Source organism: Lutra lutra, chromosome 12 (genome assembly GCF_902655055.1).
Source record: "Lutra lutra chromosome 12, mLutLut1.2, whole genome shotgun sequence".
Taxonomy (NCBI): domain Eukaryota; kingdom Metazoa; phylum Chordata; class Mammalia; order Carnivora; family Mustelidae; genus Lutra; species Lutra lutra.
Genome location: NC_062289.1, coordinates 47,744,257 through 47,766,983, shown reverse-complemented (window position 1 = coordinate 47,766,983; position 22,727 = coordinate 47,744,257). Strand labels below are relative to the sequence as shown.

At 41.1% G+C, this 22,727-nt stretch overlaps 1 protein-coding gene across 1 annotated transcript in view; it reads right to left on the bottom strand.

The window, feature by feature from the left end:
* Nucleotides 1–77: 77 nt before the first annotated feature.
* Nucleotides 78–22,727, bottom strand: part of OSBPL1A (oxysterol binding protein like 1A) — a 237,375-nt gene continuing 214,725 nt past the window's right edge. Inside the window, exons 19-28 of the mRNA XM_047696489.1 lie at nucleotides 16,930–17,064; nucleotides 15,856–15,953; nucleotides 14,929–15,111; nucleotides 10,397–10,504; nucleotides 9,431–9,520; nucleotides 9,068–9,194; nucleotides 7,073–7,189; nucleotides 6,393–6,516; nucleotides 5,089–5,179; nucleotides 78–1,276 (exon numbers count right to left, since the gene is read on the bottom strand). Coding sequence (XP_047552445.1) covers nucleotides 1,174–1,276; nucleotides 5,089–5,179; nucleotides 6,393–6,516; nucleotides 7,073–7,189; nucleotides 9,068–9,194; nucleotides 9,431–9,520; nucleotides 10,397–10,504; nucleotides 14,929–15,111; nucleotides 15,856–15,953; nucleotides 16,930–17,064 — 1,176 coding nt within the window. The 3' untranslated portion in view covers nucleotides 78–1,173. The remainder of the gene's footprint in view (nucleotides 1,277–5,088; nucleotides 5,180–6,392; nucleotides 6,517–7,072; nucleotides 7,190–9,067; nucleotides 9,195–9,430; nucleotides 9,521–10,396; nucleotides 10,505–14,928; nucleotides 15,112–15,855; nucleotides 15,954–16,929; nucleotides 17,065–22,727) is intronic.

The following is a 22,727-nucleotide window of genomic DNA, read 5'->3' as shown; positions in this document are numbered from 1 at the left end:
CCAGGCCCTGCAGAGGGCGGCACAGGGCCGGCTTGGTAAGGACACTCGGGACTGCGGATCAGATTAAGAAACCACGCTTTCTGGGAACATTCTAAAGCCTTTATTTAGCATCAGGTAGATTATTTCATTATAACACTTGTTAACTTCAAGACAGCAATTAAAATAATTTACTGGCAGCTACTTAAAGCCCCTTGGAGCAAGATCTCAGCCTGGGGTTGGGTGGATAAATACCATAAGATTAATGTACCCCAATTAAAGGGGCAAAACTACTGTACAGTAGGTCTCCATACATATTTTAAGTACATGGGTGCCTTGCAAACTTGAAATGCACAAGACCTCCTTTTATATAGTTTGGTACTTATAATACATGAGTGCAACGTAATGTCTCTGGTGGCATTTGCCACAAAGTCGAAGCATTTAAAAAGGTTTGTCATTATGTAATGAGGGTGATTAGAATCTATTTCTAGGGCTTTTTTGTGTATTGCTAGATTTTATACAAATTTTCAATTCAAACACCTTTTAATTCTAAGGACCCAGATTACAGAAAATTATAAAAGTAAATTTAGAGAAATAAGTGAAATACCTTTTCCAGTTCAAATCAGGAACACCTGTTCTGAATATTCAGGTACTTTTTCTTTTCCGATGTGGGAAGGGGGAAACTGGAGAGGATTAGTATGAAGAAAAGCCATCTTTTAAACATCTTTACAAAATGACATAACCTTCTCTGCATTTGAGCACATAAACATTGTATAGAAGAGTTCTAAACATTTCAAAGTTACATCTAAAACATTCAAGCATGACGGCATAAAAATATTCAAAATAACTTGATTTGGGATTACTATATAATTCCATAAAGCTGAAGTTACAGTTGGGTATAAACCTTCCATAAATATGGCAACAACAACCATAAAAAGCATATTCTCCACACTATTTCTCTTACCTCTATAAAACAGTATTTCAAATCAGTCTATTTGGATAGCAAAATTACCCATTTTTCCTGACTTTCATCACCAATATTACCTTATGCCCTATATTTGTTGGGTGAAATGCAAGTTATCTCATGAGCGCGTTTTTTGTTTTCTTAAAAGATGAGTAGAAACCAAGGAAAAAATTTAAAAACATAGGTTTAAGACTTATTTGTAGATTAGCCAAACACCCTGACTTGTCTGCACTTTAATAAATGTCAGGCAAATTGAAGTAGTTTCTGTCCCAGTAGCTGCCCGAGTAAAGCCAGTCCTGTGCTCCATTGTAGGGGTTAGGACCTTGATGGAACCACCTGTTTAAAGAGAAAAGACATGATTGACGGGTGGGAACCGAAACCACAGGGCTCCTGCCACTACACTAGCACCTGCAGCGTTTCCCCTCACTCTTGAGTTAGGGTTTTCCAAAGAGACTTTTAAAGAAGTCCTGCCATTTTTAGAGAGCACCTAGGCAGAATAATATTCCAAAAGATGTAGTGACATCACACAAAAGGTTTACGGATTTTTCCATAGCATTTGGCAGAGTACTCAGCAGAAGTAGGACCTTCTGTCTAGTAGGGGTGTAAGAACAAATCTATTGGTCTGATGGTCCTCTAGCCCCATTCCTTATCTTCCACCAGAAGGCACTTTTGGGGGAAGGAATTAGGATAAGGAAATGAACCTCTACAACATACCTATAGTACGGGATTCAGAGTTAATGCCCTTAAACTTGAAGAGGGAGTGGAATGTCAGAGAAGCTAAATAACTTGTGCAAGCTAATAACTGGTATCGAACTTAAATTTGATTTTAAAGTCCATGATTTTTAAATATACTGTGCTACACCAAATCCACTGAAATTACTCCTAATCTTCCTGGGTCTCGATTTTCCTCATGCTAATACGGCTTCTTAGGTTGCACCTCTCGGTTAACATCCCGATTGGTCTTTAATCCTGCATAGAGCTGCTTTAATCATTTCCTTGCCCTTTAAAACACCACCTAGTTCCCACAGTCCCAGCTCCCTTCAGGCTAGGGAAATGTAAAATTACTTGCTCAAAAAGGTTCACAATTAAATTTGTGTCACATTTTTCTAAGTATGATTTTGTTTTTAGAGTAACATTGTGAAAAAGTTTCAAAGGTCTTTCTAAAAAAAAAAATGTAAGAAGCAATTTAACTATTAAAAGGAGGTTAGATGTGTTTGGTAATTCTCCAATGCTCCTATTATCCCTACAGCAGCACAAAACGCTCTTACAGGAAAAAAAAAAAGCTTCAGATCAGGCAAATTCCTTGAAGGATCACATCATAAATGCCCATTAGACCACATTTCCTAGAATATTAATATCTAAATTCTCTATTTAGCTTTTGGGACTTTGTCCCAATTAGAAAATTTTAGTCTACTTTAAATGATCAGGATATATCAGATCTGGTTAACCAGACTGAAAATATATTTAAAAACCATTATTTGGGTGGGGGAGGCGCCTGGGTGGCTCAGTGGGTTAAACCTCTGCCTTTGGCTCAGGTCTTGATCTCAGGGTCCTGGGAATGAGCCCTGCATTGGGGGCTCTGCTCAGCAGGGAGCCTGCTCCCCCACCTCTGCCTGCCTCCTGTCTGCCTACTTGTGATTTCTCTGTCAAATAAAATCTTTAAAAAATAATAAAATTAAAAAATTAAAAAAAATTATTTGATCAAAGTCAAAATTCTGTCTAATAATATAAAGTATATAGTTCTACTCCTTTCAGTCCCCAAAGTCCAAGCAGTAATAGCACTTTTGTAGTTAAGCTTAGCATAGTCAAGCGTTTCAGAAAAGCAGACACATCAAACTCAAGGTAATAAAAAATAATTAAGAAAATGAACTAAGCCTCAGGTCATGTGCCACGGCATAGGCAAAGTTCTCTAAAGACCATGTCTGCAACCGCAGCCTCTCTTTGGAGGCCGCGTGCCCTCAGAGGGAGTCCAAACACTGCACTAGAGGGGAGCACCACAGAGCGGATGGTCTGATGCCCAGGACCACCAGAGTTTCCTTCAACTGCTAGTTCTCCTAATTTTGAGCACTGGTGTCTGGAAACCTCTGCTGTTCTCATCCTACACCTCCCATATACACAGTAAGTTCAGGTGATTTGTCTTTCTAAACTCACATTTGAGACAAGCACCAGTAACAGGAAGAGGAGCGTAAGATTTCCCTGCTACCATCTTTTATTCAGTATTTTGGGTCTCCAGAGTCTGTGGGCCCGTGTCAGTGAAACAGCAGACTATCAAGTGTGAATTCTGCGCGTTGCTCAGACTGTCGGGGAGACACACCGCCAACATTCCTGCCTCAACACGTCACCCACCCGCCTCTCCCCACCCCCGCCCGCCGCCACTTCACATTCTGTCCCTCACCTGTCCCTCCATTCCCTCCTCGTACCTCACCCAGTGAGGAGCCCTCTAGGAAAACAGGTCAGGATTACAAGCAGCCATTTTCAGATGCAGGGGCTGTCATTACAGCCTGAAAAACTCTGGAGCCTATACTCTCTTCGAGCGACTCCTCTGTTAGCAGAAAGCCAGCTCCGAGTGTGGAGGAATTTAGGACGGATTCTAAGAGGTCTCTGGGTCTGATTTCTCTGAAGGCCAGTTAGCTCTAACGAGCAGAAAACGTTCCTACACAAACCTCCCTGCCTCACCTCCAGCTGAACCACGCCACTCAAACACGTCATCAATCCTGAGAAGAACCCAGTCAGAGAACGTGAACTCTCCTTACAAATGAGCTCAAAGCAGATTCTTTTGACAAAGAGCCAGTAGGATCATTTCAAAACCACGTATATTCACACAGGCACAAAGGAGCGTCCGTGGAGGAGAGGCCTGAGGTGGTGACTCAGGGCGGCACCTGGTCTGGCTTTCAGGCTGCCACACCGCTGTCTGGAGCCCACTGCTCTCCGAACGCTAAGACTCTGACAGTAAAAATTCTTAGTGGACTTTGCACTTACTTTGTACACCTGAAAATGTGACCAGAAAAATACAGGAGCTACTAATTAGAAATATGGTACAAAAGTGGGTTTCTGCAAAAGAGATTAGAAATAATGATAAAATGAATCCAATCTTTTCAAGGGGATCGGAGGGCAGCTTGGAGCTTTGCCTGAAGGACTGATGGCAGTGGAGGCTCCAGTCACGGGGCTTGGGCTCACTAGCTGTGTGTCCTCAAGCAAATCCCCAAAATGAAACACAACAGCATTTGTTTTCCTCTCAACAACAAAGGGATTTCCAGACCACTTTCAAACAGTATTCCACAGAGGTCTAGGGAGCCAGGGTCCATACAGAGTGGGAGCAGGTGAGGACCGGCCGTGTCCTGACCACCCCCCAGCCCCACCGCAGCAGCTCTGCCCCCATGAGTTCTGTATTTGCAGATTCTTTATGCGTTCACTGGCAAAAGAGATTTTTAACGCTAACCAAGCCCCAAAACCACGAGATTAAATGAAATCCAAGGTCATTTCCAATTGCAATTATGTTTTCCTAAGATGCAAAAGGGCTATCAAATAATGTCCGAATGCTTGCAGAAGTATGTCCCTATAGCCTCTACAATTTATTTAATGACTTTGAATTACAATGGTTTCTACTATGTGATATAAATTTAGAAAATGTTTTTATCCTATTCCTGTTTACAAGTGATTCTATTACTCAATAAAGTCACTATGCAACTCCTGACTCTTAAAAAAACAAAATTTCCAAAACTAAGAAATCTTATGGCCCACTTTCTATTTCTGAATGGAATCCAAGATGTTATTTTATACAACTCGTATTTCAGGTGCATGTCAAATCCCGTGTTTGGAAGAGTAACGGCAATGGATACACACAGTAGCAAATGGCTCTGAACCTATTTTCATGCCCAAATGTGTCATTCTGGATTTTACTTTCCTTTCCCTCTTACAACAAGAAAAAGACAGGACTTCACCAGACATGGAAGGTAGACGGTTTGCTTAAACCACTTACCTACAATAATCGTGTGGGGATATTTAAACCTTAATTTCCAAATAGCCCTTTTCCTTTGTCACACATGCAAGTCTTGTAGCTTGAGTACCTAGGGGAACTAGCTGTTCACTCCAGGCCTGGGAATGCTCTGCAGCCCCACGCCTGCCCCGCCCTGCACAGCCGCACGCACCTCGTTTTCCAGTCCTCCTCCGACTTGGACCTGTTCTTGCGGGCTGCTCTTTGCTTTTCCTCCAGTCGTTTTTTTTCTTCACTAGCTTGATCTAAGGTACAAACATGAGTGGAAACCAGTCATCCTACAGGTAGAGACTGCCGGGCTCAGTAACGCTACAGATAAGCATCACCCACACGCATTCACATGAGCTCTCTGTTTTATTAGAAAACCAATATTACGTTAAAATTTTAACACGGACCCAAGGTAGGAAGAGGCAGAGCTGGCACTCAAGACCTAGTCGTCTCCTTCTACAGTCTCACCCTGAACAACCTTTGTACTTATCAAAGAACCTTTTTTTTTTTAAGATTTATTTATTTATTTGACAGATCATAAGTAGGCAGAGAGGCAGGCAGAGGGAGAGGGGGAAGCAGGCTCCCTGCTGAGCAGAGAGCCGGATTCGGGGCTCGATCCCAGGACCCTGAGATCAAGACCTGAGCCGAAGGCAGAGGCTTAATCCACTGAGCCACCCAGGTGCCCCAAACCTACTTATTCTTAAGGCCAAAAAAATTATGTTACAAAGCTTCAATGAAAAATTGGTGAATGTGAAATTTTTCTTAATCTTTGGTGAGACCTCACAGAGCTCCTTCATGTTCCGTCATAAGAAATTCAAACGGTTTTTCAAAATCCTGGCGCACTGTCTCACTGATCCTGATCACTCAAAGGGAGCACCAAGGTACTGAGACAGGGACTCTGGACCTCAGTGTTCCCACACCTCGTGCCACCTGATTCTCTGTAAGGCTGTCCCAGGCGCTGGAGGACCTCTGGCAGCATCCCGGCCTCCGACCACTAGATGCCAGCAACAGTCCCCAGCCATGACAAACTCTCCAGACACGGCCACATGTCCCCTGGGGGTAAAAACGGCTTCCCTTTTGAGAACCACTGAATTAGAAGAAATGTAACACCAGCTAAAAATGTCATAATTAACCAAGGCCATGCTCTTCTTTGAGGCTCACAAGGTAGTATTTAAGTTCTGAAATAATACAGTGAACTAATTAGTATATAGTTTCAAGTTGATAATGATGCTATTCTTTTCTCAAATTCCCCTCTGACATTTAAGATCTGTCTCTGGCCATATGGAGTATATTAAATTGTCAGGGATGATCACTGAAATAATGAATCTAAATGTAAACTACAAATTTAGATGGAATTTTAATTAAAACAATCTCCCAGAGAGAGACGACAAATACTTGTACCACAAGATGCAAACACTCATGAAACTCCTTTCCCCCCAAGGGAGGCTTCACCACGACCGCTCACGTTACCTATCTCTCCGTTCTCCATGGCTCTGATGTCAGGCCGCAACCTGCAGTCTGTCTTTGGAATCACGCCCTCCATGTCCCTGTCTACTTCATTCAAGACCATTGCAAAGCTAGTAAAATTATACATCTGAAAGGCAGCAAAATGTCTGAATTAACATGTAGCAAGGCATAACGCACCCTGAGAACCCCTGAAGGCAGCAGCACTTGACAATGACCTCCCTCCGTCTTGTGGGGACAACCACCAGCCTTCTCGGACCACCCGGCTAATGTTCTCAGTGAGGTCTGCACCACCCATAAGTGTTCGTCTCAGAGAGATCTCAAAGCAGGCCACACAGAGAAGTATCCTCTATCCCCGTCAACCTGAAGTAGAACTATAAGCAAAAGCAACATTCTTTTTGTACATCATTAAAATCCGGACTTGCTGGATGTGGGGGGCTCAAGCCTCAAGTGTCTGCATCACCCCGTGTCTGCTGACAGCCAGTCTTACTCCTCAGTTATTCCCAAAGAAGCCTCCCAGAGTCGCACCCCGACAGACGCCAGCAGGGACGGCCAGCACGGGGCAAGGACTCTCGGGCACAAGGGACCAGGCGCACGGGAGCCCGCAGAGGCACAGCCGCGGGGACAGAGAGCTGGGGACAGAGTGCGGGGTGCTCACAGGCCCCCTTCGCGGAGCGCGGTCTCACCTGGGCAGAATTGGGAGGCCGAGGGGCTATTCGCCACAGGAGAACACTGCCAGGGATCACAAACACGCTTTCAGAATCTGGCATCGGCATCTCGTCCGACTCCTCAGAAGTGCTCACCTACAAGAGCCGACAGACCGACCCGATTACAGCAGCTGAGAAAGGACCCGCCCGCAAGGCGCGCAGCAGCCCCCGCGTCCGCGCTGCACACCCGCCTCGCTCGCTCTTCCCGTCGGCCCCGGACGGCGCACCGAGCCGCCTCGCACCTAGGGACCAGGGGCCAGCAGCTGCCAGCACAGCGTCCCTTGGGGCCACCACACTTGAGGCGCGATGACCGTCATCACTGATCTTTACTACAGGGTCTTTGTGTTTTTAAAGCTTTTTTTTTTTTTTCCTTAAAGACAAAATAACTCAGTGGAACATTAACTGGGCAGTGAACTACACGTAGCAATGACACAAAACCAGTAGGGTCAGCAAATGTGGAAGCACTGGGTGAGCTGCTTCAGTAAACATACGGTTTACAGAACAGCGGCAGAGAGGCGACAGCGCCACAGCGACAAGCTTGCCGCAGCATCCGAATGCACACAGGGACCTCGGGAGCCAAGAGCAGCTCTGTGCACACAGACAAGGGGACTGGACAAGGAGTGAATGAGGGGGAGGCATCTCTCTCTCTCTCTCTCTCAGGGGGAAGGCCACTTGTCTACAAAGACTGACCAGGTTGACAGGACAAGATGGACATTTCCTGGGACTTCACCAACTCTGTAAGGGGGCAGACACCACGTATGTGTGTGAGGCTGTCATTGCCAGGGTGGCCTTGCACTGGCTGGTGCGGCTGCCAAAAGCTCGTGTCAGGCTCCCAGCACCCTGGCATGTGTCCTTCTCGGGACCCATCTGTTCTGTCCCTGCTGCAGGGCAGGGTCAGTGCACCTGCCCCGGGAAGAGAAAGCAGGTGGGCGAGGAGCATGGGGGGGGAGAGCAGCGTTGCATGCAGAGGGATGCGGGGAAGGAACCGGAACCGGGCAGAGCAGTGTGTTTGCAGGAGTTTAATAAAACTCCTTTCCTTTGCCTCGGAAAGGACCCTGGTTCACTTGATTTACAAAGGAAACCCCTCATAAATACGCCTATTTTTAAAGACAAGCCGGTTTCTCAGGGGAGCCGGGAGGCCAGGTGGCTGGGCCGGAGGAGCGTTCACTCGGAGCAGAGCACCCCGTGCCCCTTACAACAGTCAACTCGTTTCACATACTATGTCCTATTATGGTCCCCATTTTACAAATGAAGGCGCTGAAGGTGCCAGAGTGAAGGTGAGAAACCTGAGACTCTCCCCCATCAATGGTGGAGAGGACTCCTTCCGACAGTTTGTGTTCTTAACCACGGTGCCAGCTCCTGGGGAGTAACCAGCCCGTGGATACCTCCTGTCCCAACAGGCGCCCTTGCCCTGAAACCCCCCTCCCCTGCACAGGGCAGAGGGACAGCAGTGCGCTCAGTACAAGGCTCCCCGGGGCCTGCGGCAGGTGGCCGTGCGCTGGTCTTCAGTTCGGTGGTGTAGACATGAGAGAGCTCGAGCACACAACAAAACAACTAACAGGTGTGAAAATGTAGGAAACAATTTGGGAGGCAGTTTTAAACACTCAACTGATCTCAGCTTCTAAGGCAGGTAAACACAAAGGAAGAGATCATTTGTCCAAGGTGAACACCCATTTCCCAACATGATGTGACTCCAATCACCAACCCCCTGCGCACAGCAACAGAAGTGGCGGGTGCCCATGGTCCGTGGCAAACAGTTGCTACCAGGGCTGTCTGTTACAAAGATTCAAGGCCGCACTGAAACTATATCTCAATTAAATAAAGATGATGCAGGCAGAAAAGTTATGTGCATTAGCAACAAGTTAAAAAAAAAAAAAGTTCAAATTATGACCCATAACAGGCCACCTCTAAAAGGATTAGTACAAATTCAAGAGCCCAGTGATTCCTTCCACACTGCCTTAACAGGGTGTTCACCTGTTTGCTGTTTTTCTTCTCTTCAGTATTTTTCTTATCATTTTTTTTGTAGGCATCAAAAGTGGCCGGGTCAACACTGTATAAACATTCGGTCCACTTCCCATAGAGGGCACAGAGCTTCTTCTTGCTGTCAAGAGAAATTGACATTCAGCCAACAATTAAATCAGTGTTTCGCTGTAATCGAATCTTACTATGAAGATGCTTATGAGTCAGATTCTTTAAAGAAACACATTTCAGTAGAAGAAAAAATTTTCAACTCACTGAAATGCTTGTTTCTTAGGTTATGGCAGATTTTAATACTGACATTTTATTTAGCAGAGGACACCTACACTAACTACTCAACGTTTAAAATGGAAACTTTACCTTTTATCTTGAATGTAGCCTTCGACTTTGTGTAACTCCTTACCAAAAAGGCCGCATGGCTTAAAATTCAACACACACTTGTCTCCAGTCCTGTGAAGAAGATACTAAGCTCAGCTGATCATTCACCACAGAAGCAGTGGCAGAGAAGCATGCGGAATGTGACCTTTCTAGAGCAGCTACTCTACACTCCAGGCCCCACACAGAGGTTATCGTGACTGATCCTCCGTTAGTGCTGGACTCACCATCAAGAAAAGGTGAGCAAGGCTCGTGAAGAGCAAGAGACAAGGGAAGCAATGCTGCCGCGGAACAGATGCGTGTGCTGAAGCCCTCACTCTCAACGCGATGGTACCTGGAGGTAATTCAGTCACGAGGATGGAGTCCTCGTAAGTGAGACTACTGCGCTTCTACAGAGACACGAGACATGAGCTCTGTGGCCGCCATGTGAGGAGATGAAGAGACGGCTGCTGCAAACGAGGGAGACAGCCTCCACCCGACCTCAAGGCTACCAGCACCCTGACCCTGGACTTCTTAGCCTCCAGAGCGGGGAGAAAGAAATTTCTACTGTTTAAGCCGCCCAGTCCGTCGTGATCTGTTAGCGCAGCCCAAGACGAGTAAGATGCGTAAGGGCACAAAGTAGGATTTGAACCCAGCTCTTTTTAATTTTCATGGTCTTCCCAACTCATGCCCCTCTGTGAATAATACAAACCAAGTATTATAAACACAATGAGCTGAGGATGAAATTATAGTTTCATCTGTGAAAACTCAAGAGTTCACCCAGTCTTCCCTAATCAGAAACTTTAGTGAACTCCACTCATTACACCAATGAGCTTCTATTTGCCCAAAAGCCCCACTGCCTGGTTCTTAAATTATCATAGAGCTTTACTAGGGCTTTAAAAAAAAAATGAAGTCCACTGGCATGGGTTGGTGACAGTTGAAGGGATAGATAAGAACCCTAACTCATCTTACTTGTGGTTTGTGATTTCCACATTGCCATACTGCTCAATCCAGAGTTTACCCACAATGATGTTATGCACACAGCATGTAGGATTTGTCCATGTGTATGCTTCCCCGTGTCTGGAAAACAAAAACCAAAAACCCAGGGGAAAAAAAAAAAGAGAGAGAGAGAAATGTTATTTTGTTTTAAAAGTACATTTGTCTCAAATGCCATTGCTCAGGATAACAAATCAGAAGGCTGCACATACCTAAGCTCTAAGACTTCAAAACCCCTACTGATGCTAACTCACAATAAAATAGGCTATTGTCTGACTTTTCTTGTTAATTCTTAAAAGGATCAGAAGCTTAAGAGAAAAGCCTACACTTTCACCAAATTACCAATGAACTATGTAGATACCAGTCTATCTGGTGTAATTGTATTTTGCAGATACTGCCTTTTTTTTTTTTTTTTTTTTTTAAATACAAACTGAAGGTCTGTGGCAGCCCTGCATCCAGCAAGTCTACTGGCACTATATTTCCCACAGCATTTGCTCACTTCGTGTCTCTGTATCTCACTGTGGTAATCCTTACAGTACATCAAAGTTTTCATTATTACTATATATGCCATGGTGATCTGTGATCAGTGATTAGGACTCAGTGAAAGCTCAGACAGTCTTTTGAATTAGTATTTTTCTATTCTTTGGGTAAATACCCAGTAGTGCAATTTCTGGATCATATAGTGGTTTTATTTTTAATTTTTTGAGGAACCTCCACTTTTGGGTGATTTTAAATACTACTGCTATAAGCATCTGTGGACAAGTGTTTGTGACAATGTAAATGTTCATTCCTCTAAACACCTAGGTGGGGACTCTGAGTTGTATGGTAAACCTACAGTTAACTCTGTAAGAAACTGCCATACTGCTCTCCAGAGTGACTCTACTATTTTATATTCCCACCTACAATATTTCTAGTTATGGTGCATCCTGGTCAGCAGTTGGTCTTATCAGTTTTACAAATTATTTTTATTTTAGCCATTCTAATAGGTGTGTAGTGGTATCTCGCTGTGATTATAATTTTGCATTTCTCTAATGACTAATGCTACTGAGATCATCTCGTGTTTATTTGCCATCTCTCTATATCTTTTGGTGAAGTATCTGCATCATTTGCCCAATTTCTTATTGAATTGTTCCATTTTTTAATTGCTAAATTTTGAGAATTTTTTTATATATTCTGGTTACAAGTCCTTGTTGGATATATCATTTGCAAGTAATGTTTACCCACCTACAGCTTCCTTCTTCATTCTCTGAAGAGTGTCTTTCACAGAGCAAAAGTTTTTCATTTTGATAAAATCTAATTTATCAAATTTGTCTTTTCTGGATTGTGTTTTGGTATGTATCTATAAGATGCCACTGTCTAATCCAAAACCAGAAAAATTTTCTATGTTTTCTTCCAAAAGCTTTACACAGCTGTACATTTGATTTTAGTCTACGACTTTGAGTTCATTTTTGTATAAGGTGTGAGACAGAAATTAAGGTTCATTTTTAAGATGTCCCTGTCCAATTGTTCCCATACCATTTGTAGGAAGGACTCTCCTTCCCTGAATTGTGTTTGCACCTCTGTTACAAATCAAGTGACCGTACTTCTACAGAGTAATTTTTGGACTCTCTTCCTCTGTTCCAGCGATGTATGTGTCTATCCTTTTGCCATTACCACACTTTCTTGATCTCTTGGTTTTTAGAGTTAAGTCTTAGGAAGGGGAAGTGGGAGTCCATCAGTTCTGTTCTTCCTTTTCAAAACTGTTCTGACTGTTCTATTTCATTTGCCTTTCTATGTAAATGTTAGAATCAACTTCTCTATATTATAAATCATCCTGGAACTTTTTATCTGGATTGTGTTAATATAGGTCACTTAAGATCAGTTAGGGGAGAACTGACATCTTAACTATATTAAGGCTTCAAAAATACTGAAACACAGCCTGCCTTCCATTACTCAACTGTTCTTTGTTTTCATCAGTTTTGTGTAGTGTTCAGCAAACAGAGCCTGTACGTACTTTATCAATCTTCACTCTGCTACTGAGCCTATCCCGGTTTTTGTCCGTTACTGTAATTTTCAGTATTAAGGTTTCCAAAAATACTTCAATTTCTTTGCTGGAATGTCTTTCTATTCATTTTAAGAGTGTTCATCTTCATGGAGCAGCTCCTGAAGCACAGTTTTAAGAGCTGCTTTAAAGTCTTTGATGCAAATGTCAGTATCTCTCCCCAATCAATCTGTCATTCTTTCCTCTTCAGAGTCCTCAGATAGGCGCTGTCTTCTGGATGGCTGTAATCCACAGGACTACACGGTGCTCACTCCATTTTAACTAGAATAGGACCTGCCTTTGAATTTAAATCTAATTTTTTTCTTTAAAAATTTAATTCAATTTACTTAAATAAAAAACAACAATTCACTCATTTCTTCCATCTCCTCCTTCCTACTCCTGGTAACCACCGATTTGTTTTATCTATGAGGTTGTTTTGTTTTTTAATTTTTACTTTTTATTATTTACTTATTTCCACATGTAAGACATGTGGAAATGTCTTATTTGAATAAGACATATAAGATATAATATGTCTTATTTGAAAGAGAAATATGGTATTTCTCTTTCTTTTATTTCACTTAGCATAATGTCCCTCAAAGTCCATCCATATTGTGGCAAATGGCAAGACATTTGTCTTTATGGCTGAATAATACTCCATTGTATATATACACCACATGTTCTTTATTCATCCATGGATGGACACTTAGGCCGTTTCCAAATGCTAGCTATCGTAAATAATGCTGCAGGGAACATGGAGGGGTGGTATATGTCTATTCAAGTTAGCGTTTCCATTTTTTTTGGGTAAATATCCAGAAACAGAATTGCTGGATAGTGTGGCAGTTCTGTTTTTAATTCCCTGAGGAACCTCCACACACTGTTTTCCACAGAGGCTGCACCACTTTGCATTCCACCAACAGTGCCAAGAATGTTCCCTTTTCTCCTCACCAATACTTGTTATTTCTAGGCTTTTTGGTAACAGTCATTCTGATAGGGTAAGGTGGTATCTCGTGGTTTTGATTTGCATTTCCCTGAGGATTAGTGATGCTGAGCACTTTTTCATGTACCTGATGGAAAACTGTTTATGTCTTCTTTGGAACAATGTCTATTCAGATCTTCTGCCCATTTTAAATTGGACCGTTAGCTTTTCTGCCATTGAGTTGAAGGAGTTCTTTGTATATTTTGGATGTTAGCCCCTTATCAGATACAGATTTGCAAAATTTTTCTCCCATTCTGTAGGTTGTCTTCATTTTGTCGATGGGTTTCCTTTGCTGTGCAGAAGCTTTCTGGTTTGATGCTTCTTTCCTTTTTCCTTTTCTTTTTTTCCTTTTCTTTCCCCAATGCTGTTTTGCTTTGTCTTCTGGTGTTAGACTTAAAAAATCCTCACCAACACCTATGTTAAGGACCTCATCACCTATATTTTCTTCTAGGAAATTTATAGTCCTACATTCAAATCTTTAATCCATTTTGAGCTAACTTGTGTGTGGTGTAAGACAGTGGTCCAGTTTCATTCTTTTGCATGTGGCTAGCTGTCCAGCACTATTAGAAGAGACTGTCCTTTCCTCCTTTTTCATAAACTGGCCATATAGGCATGGGTTTGTTTCTGCGATTTCTGTTCTGCTCCATCCATCTTATGTGTTTGTTTTTTATGCCTATACCATACTGTTTTCGTTACCATAGCTTTGTGGTATAGTTTGAAATCAAAAAGTGTAATGCCTCCAGCGTTCATTCTCAAGATTGCTTTGGCTTTTCAGTATCTTTTGTGGTTCCATACAAATTTTAAACTTGTTTGTTCTGCGAAAAACATCATTGGAATTTTGATAGGAATTACACTGAAACTGTAGATAGGAATTACACTGAAACTATTGGTATATCCTGTAGATATACCAATAGGATTAACTCTTATAATCCATGAGCATGGAATTAAGAAAACAATCCCATTTATAACTGCATCAAAAAGAATAAAATACCTAGGAATAAATTTAGCCGAGGAAGTGAAAGACCTGTACACTGAAAACTACAAGATATTAGTGAAAGAAATTGAAGAAGACATAAATAAATGAAAAGATATTCCATGCTAATCTTTTTTTTTCTACTGCAAAAGAGGAGGACTTTCAAATTTACCTAATGTCAAATATTATTTCAATAGTTCTCAAAGTGAATTCATTTTGAAAGACGTTAAAGAAAACATTGCCTTATCTAAAGAAAGTGTCTCTTAAGACCTATCATGGAGTAACTGACTCCATTCTCACTTAAAATAAACACAAATACCATAGTCAAACATCACGCTCAATTTTTCATACATTCCTAAATTGATAAACAATGGCTACTGCAGTGCTTCCTAATTCTTTTACAGAAAGGTGGATAGTTTATGCTGTATAAAAGCTGTTTTTCTCCAGCTTTAGAACAACACTGTTAAGTCTGTGTGCAGATATATATACTTATGAGTAGGCATACATGAAAAGAGTTTAATGGCTAGATTTCAACTCACTCAAGGAGCTCCAAAGTGATGGTTCCTTTGGGTTCTGCTTCCACACTCTTGCCCCAGAACTTCAGTTTGGGGTAGATTGAGCCATGAAAGATGAAATCATTGTTTAATCCTTCAGCGTGAAATGCACTAATGGGTGGGTGATGGCTGACCTGCTCGGAGATGAGTCTGAAACCAAGGTCATCTCTTAAGATAAAAAAATAAATAAATAAATAAATAAAAAGAAGCACCAGCATTATAATTAACTCTTGCCATGCAATGTGTACATTACTGTCAATTCAGTCAAAAGGTGGTATTACAGTTTTAAACGGGTTCTAGCTACTTGAACATATCAAAGAATAGGCACGTGAATCTGGGCAACCTGCACGAACTGACAACATCAGCCGAGCGAATTTAAAACTTATTCCATTGATATTAAGAAAGGGGAATCTAACGTGTCCCTGCCCTTTCAAACAGCTACAATACAAATGATATCAAGACTTATGCAGAGATGGAAAGGATTCAGCCAAACTAAGGCCAAGTGGATTCCCCAGTTGTGGTGAAGAAGCAGGCTACAGTAGGTGCACAGCAGGCACCGAGAATTCTACCTGAAGATGCATTCACTGCCTTTATGCCAACAGTATAAATTTGTTAATATATATTAAATGGGCATTTAAAAAACTCCAATCACATTTTATGATCTACAAAAGGAGAAAAGAATCCCTAATCCCACATGGCCAGAAATCCCGAAATCCTTGTTGTAATGGTGCATTTCATATATGTGTCCACATTTTTTACATAGTCTATAAAACACAACAAACATCAAAACTGTTAACTTGCTCCAGTAATGCAAAATGTTGGTAATGTCAAAAATATATACATTTTTCCCTGTTCATCTCAAAAGCTATATAAATCATACAAAACCCATCTCAAAAAGTGAAAGATCTTTACCGAACTAATTCATAGGTCTCTCCCAGAAGTGGGTTGAAAGGCTTTCCAGTGCGTTCCCACTGAGACGCAACAGCAGACACGGCAAATGCAGCTACACACTGTGGAACAGAGCACTAGAAGTTATAAATAGTCTAGCTTGCTCCCCATTCTTTTAGGACCGGAAATTTTGCTGAAGAGTGTAATTTACAAAATTATTTTGAGGAGCTTAGTTGTTTGGATTTTTAATACAGCTCTAGCAACTTAATATGCCAGTGTGGGCATTCAAAACGAAAATTACCAAGTCTCTTGCTCTAGTCATTCTGAGCCATATGGTTTTTATAACACCCTAAGAGTGCTACAAATTCTCTCAAGAACTTTTAAAAAATCCTCAAACCCCAAATCACTTTTAATTCTCTTAAAATTTCTAAAAAGTACAACATTTTTAGGATAGGGAAAATGAGACATAACTGAACACTGGTATCAAGCCTCATAAGGCTGGGAAAAGCCGACTGATAGAAATGAAAGAACAGAAAGATTCCCTTTAGAATGCCATGGCTTTGCCCGAAGGAGAACAGTGTGTCTATTCTGTTCCGCATGTGCCTGACCCATCCACACACACCACAGAAGCATCTTGTACCAAAAACAAAATTAAGAAGTGCAATTCCTTGTTGTCGTTTATTTAACCTGTGACAGTTTGTATATTTCTTACATACATAAGCACATATATGTATTTATGTGTGTGTGTGTTTGTTCCTTTTTGGAAAACAGTCTAAGAAAATCTGAAAAAAGAAAAATTAAGCTATTTCCCCCAACACCATACTATTTTCTAAAATGGAGACTCAGCTCACTAACATCCAGATTTGGTTACGGACCACCTTCTGCTTCTCTTGCAATTGTCACTGGTCTCTCCACCGTGGTAGCACTCTGGCTGGAGGATGGCAGGGGAGGGAATGCAGAGAACACTCCAAACACTCTCTGGGAAGCAAATTTCCCAAACTCCCAGTGGATTGAACACAAATTCTGTTTGTGTTTTTGGGGGTGGAGGTAGCAGAGAAGTCTCTTATCTCACGCCCTTTCAGTGTGTTTGATACATACCTGCATCCTTTCCACAGAATCGGAGAATGAACTGGCCTTGTGGATGAGGTATGTGTGCTCCATATATTCAGTGAGTCGCTGCAGGAAGCTCAGAGGCTCATTAAATATAACCGGCATGGTGATCTTGGACAGTTCCTATTTCACAAGAAAATGGAAACAGTGATGTCCATAGACTTGGCAAACTTACCTGCTGCCATATTTACCTAACCTGTTCCTGGGAAGGAAGTAATAGAAAACAATAGCCCATGGAATTTAATTACTATCCATTCAATTTCACAAATCTTTCCAGAGCACCTAACAATATGGAGTATATTGTTCCTGGCATGGAAGGAAACACAAAGACTACCCAAACATTCTCCTCGACTTCGAGAAGCCCACAATCTGGTGAGCATTAGATGATGAGTAGTAATAAATCTGCCTTAGACAGAATTAGGAAATGGGATAGAAAGGTGATGTGGACACAAAAAACAAAGATCTTCACAGTGAGCTAATGATCAGTGATATGCCATTTTTGTGCTGATTTCCAAAAGAAATTTCAGACTGTTTTTGAACAACACTGAGGTTTCCTGAGCACTCATATCTACTACACTTTGTGGACTCGGTTCTAGAAGGCTATAATGCATTTTATTTTATTTTATTTTTTTTTTTTAAAGATTTTATTTATTTATTTGACAGACAGAGATCACAAGTAGGCAGAGAGGCAGGCAGAGAGAGAGGAGGAAGCAGGCTCCCTGCTGAGCAGAGAGCCCGATGCGGGACTCGATCCCAGGACCCTGAGATCATGACCTGAGCCGAAGGCAGCGGCTTAACCCACTGAGCCACCCAGGCGCCCCTATAATGCATTTTATACAACAGGTTTTAAATTCTATCTGCTAGAATGACACAATCACAACAGACTTCCAAACATAATGTAATGACTGGGGTGGGGGCGTGTCTCTGACTTGAATGTTCAGCTCTGTTTACCCCATCCTGCCAGCAAACAACTGCAACATTAGGTCTTTAAAAAATTTTAGGGGGACGCCTGAGTGGCTCAGTGGGTTAAGCCATTGCCTTCGGCTCAGGTCATGACCCTGGGGTCCTAGGATCGAGTCCCACATCAGGCTCCTTGCTCAGAAGGGAGCCTGCTTCTCTGCCTCTGCCTGCCGCTCTGCCTGCTTATGCGCGTGCTGACAAATAAATAAATAAAATCTTTTAAAAAAAAAATCACTAGGTAACAAATTTATCTTGGTATTCTCTAGAATATTCTGCTGATCTTCCCAACCTTCCACCTACCATTATTTACTTTTTGTTTGGAAATCAGGTCTTTCATAAAAAGTCTGGTGACTAAACCTATGTGGGTCATGTGACCATTCCCAAGGCTTGATTACCACCTGTCTTACCTCTGACTTTTTACCCCTCAACATCCACATTCCTACTGACCTGCACCATTAAAAATAATGTAACCTTCACAAAAATACAACTGGAGTGCAGAAGCTCATTCATTACCATAAAATACTGCAGAACAGACAGACATGTAGCAGCTCAATCTGATTAAATAGTAGGTTTCTAATTCTGGGGAAACCAGGGGGAATAAGAATCTAGAAAGAGATTAAGAAAAGAAGGCTGCACTATGTGTACTTTGAGATCTTATTAACTCCAGAACTTCACTATTGTACCCAGGTCAGAAAACTGGGACTACCAGAGTTTATCTTATTGCGATGGCTAAGGCTCTCTTCCTTCTCTGAAAAAATACCTTTCCTGGTTATTTTCTTTAATAAAACAAGACAAAACAAAACACTAATAGAGGAATGTGTAACTCTAGGTATAAAATTTAACAAGAAGGAAGTAAAAACATGAAAATGCTCCTTCCCCCAGAAACAAAGCAGATCAACAGTGTGGGATGCACTGCTATGTACTTAACACAGTGATACAATAAAAGTAGGGAACATCAATATCTACATTTAACAATGGACAGACCATCAGATAGACAAAAGGGAAACAATGGACTTAAATACTATGTTAAACCAGACAGATCCCAGAGACATATATAGAACATTCATTCCACTGGATAGTAGCAAAATATACATTCTTTTCAAAGGCTCATGGAACATTCTCCAGGACAGATTATACACTAGGCACAAAATAAGTCTCAGTAAATTTAAGAAGATTCAGATGACATCAAGCAACTTTTCTCATCAAGAGAGTATGATATTAGAGGTGAACTACAAGAGGGACATCTGGGTGACTCAGTCGGTTAAGCATCTGCCTTCAGCTCAGGTCATGATCCTGGGGTCGTGGGATTGAACCCAGCATCAGGCTACTTGCTCAGCAGGGAGCCTGCTTCTCCCTCTGCCTGCTGCTTCCCCTGTTTGTGCTCTGACAAATAAGTAAAATCTTAAAAAAAAAAAAAAAAAAGAAATGAACAAGAAAAAAATGGAAAAATATACAAATATGTGAGATATAAAACATACTACAGAACAAATGGGTCAAAGAAGAATTAAAAGGGAAAAAATCAATAAATATCTTGAGTGAGGCAAATGAAAATGGAAATACAACATGCCAAAACTTGTGGGATGTAGCAGAAACAATTCTGAGAGGGAAGATCATAGTAATAAATGCCTACCTTAAGAAACAAGAAAGATCTCACATAAAAAGCCTAATCTTATACTTGAAGGAACTAGAAAAAGATAAACTAAGCCCAAAGTTACTGGAAGAAAGGATATAAAAAGATCAGAAGGGAAATGAATGAAATAAGACTAAAAAGATAATAGAAAGGATCAATGAAACTAAGAGCTGGTTCTTTTGAAAAGATAAGTAGACAAACCTTTAACTAGACTCATCAAGAAAAAAGAGAAAAGACTCAAAAATTATAAATGGAGAGACATTACAACTGATACCATAAAAATACAAAGGATCATATAAGCAAAACAGGTGAAGGAGAGTGGGAGACAGAGGCTTCCAGTTATGGGATGGGTAAGTCACGAGGGTAAAAGGTACAACAAAGGCAATATATCAATTAATAGCACCATGAGAGATCATAGCTACATTTGCGGTGAGCATAGCACAATACAGACTTGCTGGATCATTATGTTGTACACCTAAAACCAATGCAACACTGTGTATCAACTACAGTTCAATTAAAAAAAAAAATACATGAAAGGAAGCCTGGGTGGCTCAGTCAGTTAAGCATCTAACTCTTAATTTCGGCTCAGGTTATGATTTCAGGGTCATGAGACTGGGCCCTGCTCTGGGCTCCAAACTTAGTCTGGAGTCTGCTTGCGATTCTCTCTCTCCCTCTTCCGCTGCTCCTCCCCTCTACTTGTGCTCTTTCTAAAATCAATCAATCAATCAATCAATCTGTGGGAAACCCCCCCACACACATGGAAAAATAAGAAACTACTATGAGCAATTACATGCCAACACAAATGAGAAAACCTAAAAGAAATTGATAAATTCCTAGAAATATATAATCTATGAAGACTGAATCACAAATTAAGAGAAAATCTGAACAAATTACCCATAAGGACATTGAAGCAGTAACCAAAAGCCTGCCAACAAACAAAAATCCAGGGCCCCATGACTTCACTGGTAAATCCTGCCGAAAATGAGGAAAAAAATGAGGAAACACTTCCAAACACATTTTATGAAGGCAGCATTATCCCAATACCAAAACCAGACAAGGATACCACAATGAAAAGAAAATCGTAGAGCAGTATTTCTTATGAGCACAGATGCAAAAGACCTCAACAAAATATTAGCAAACCAAATGCAAAAGTACATTAAAAGGATCATATAGCATGATCATGTGGGATTTATTCCTGGGATGCAGGATGGTTCAACACCAAAAATCAATGTGATACACCATATTAAGAAAATCAATGATTAAGATCATATGATCATCTCAATAGATACAAACAACGCATGTGACAAAATTCCATATCCTTTCATGACAGAAACTCTCAACAAAGTGGGCAGAGAGGGAATATACCTCAACATAATAAAGGCTGTTTACGACAAGCCCACAGCTAACATCTTGCTTCCTAGATAAACAGAATACAACAAAGAGCCCAGAAATAAATCCACACATATATGGATTGATTTTTGACAAAGGAGCCAAGAATATACAATGGAGAATAATTTCCTCAATACATGATGCTAGGAAAACTGGACAGCCACAGGCAAAGGAATGACACTAGATGACTATCTTACACCCTTCACAAGAGTCAACTCAAAATGGATTAAAGACTTTAACATAAGAACTGACACCATAAAACTAGATGAAAATATAAGGGGTAAACTCCTTGTCATAGGCCTCATGACTTTTTTTTTTTCTTTTAATCTGACACCAAAAGCAAAAGTAACAAAAGCAAAAACAAAAAACTGGAACTATATCAAACAGAAAAGCTTCTACACAGCAAAGAAAATCATCAACAACATGAAATGGCAACCTACAGAATGGGAGAAAATATATATAAATCATGTACCTGAGAAGAGGCTAGTATCCAAGATACACACACACACACGTGTGTGTGTATATATACATATGCGTATGTGTATGTATATATACATATATCTTCCAACTCAATAGAAAAAAGATGACGTTCAAATAGCCCATAGATATAAAAAAGGTGCCCAATATGACTACTCATCAGGGAAATGCAAATCAAAACTATAGTGAGACACCACATGACATCTGTTTTACATCTATAAAAGAGATGAATGGCTGGCAATGATGCAGAGAAAAGGGGTCCCTTATGCACTACTGGTGGGACTGTAACGTGGTACAGACACTGTGGAAAGCACAGTGGAGGTTCAAGAACTTAAAAATAGAACTGTCATATGACCCAGCAATTCCACTTCTGGATATTTACCCAAAGAAATGAAAACACTAACTTAAAAAGACATCTGCACCCCCCATGCTCATTAGAGCAGTATTTATAATAGCTAATATGGAAACAACCGAAGTGTCCAGCAAAAGATAAATGGATTGAGAAAATGTGATTACTGTGGTCAAGAAAACCACACACACACACAGAGGAATATTATTTGGCCTTACAAAAGAAGACAATCTTGCCATTTGTGATAACATGGATGAACCTGGAGGGCATTATGCTAAGTAAAATAAGCCAGAGAGAAGACAAATAACTCCATAGTATCACTGATATGTGGAAAACAAAACAACAAAAACAAAATAAAAATATGAAAAAGGGCAAACTCCAGAAACACAGTAGGGAGGTGGTTGCCAGGGGCTGTGGATAGGAAGTATCGGGAAAGATTGGTAAAACAGTACAATCTTACAGTTATAAGATGAATGAGATCTGAAGGTCTAATATATAACATAGCAACTATAGTTGATTAACCCTGTTTTGCATAAACAAAATTTGGTAAGAGTAGAGAATTTAAATGTTCTCACAGGAAAAAAAGTACCGAGGTGACTCACGTGTTAATTAACTCAAGGGGATCCTTTCACAATGTATACCATATCCAATCACCTTGACATATACTTTCAATATCTTGCTATTTTGTCAGCTATCCCTCAAAGAAAATCTCTTCTTCAGCAAACTTACTGTACAGAATATGCATTAGAAATTAATTTTTTTCAGCAGATCTTTGAATCTTATGTAGCGTCTACTAAGTGCCAGACACTGCTTTAGGCACTGGGTTCAAAGACCTGGCAGGGCCAACTCTGACCTGGAATGCCCTGCTCTCATCCCTCAACTCTTGTACATCCTACCCATATTTAAAGGCCCAGCCCAAGTCTCTTCCCTTCAACCATTCTAGGGCTCATTGATTTCTCGCTTCCTCCAGCTCCCAGAGGA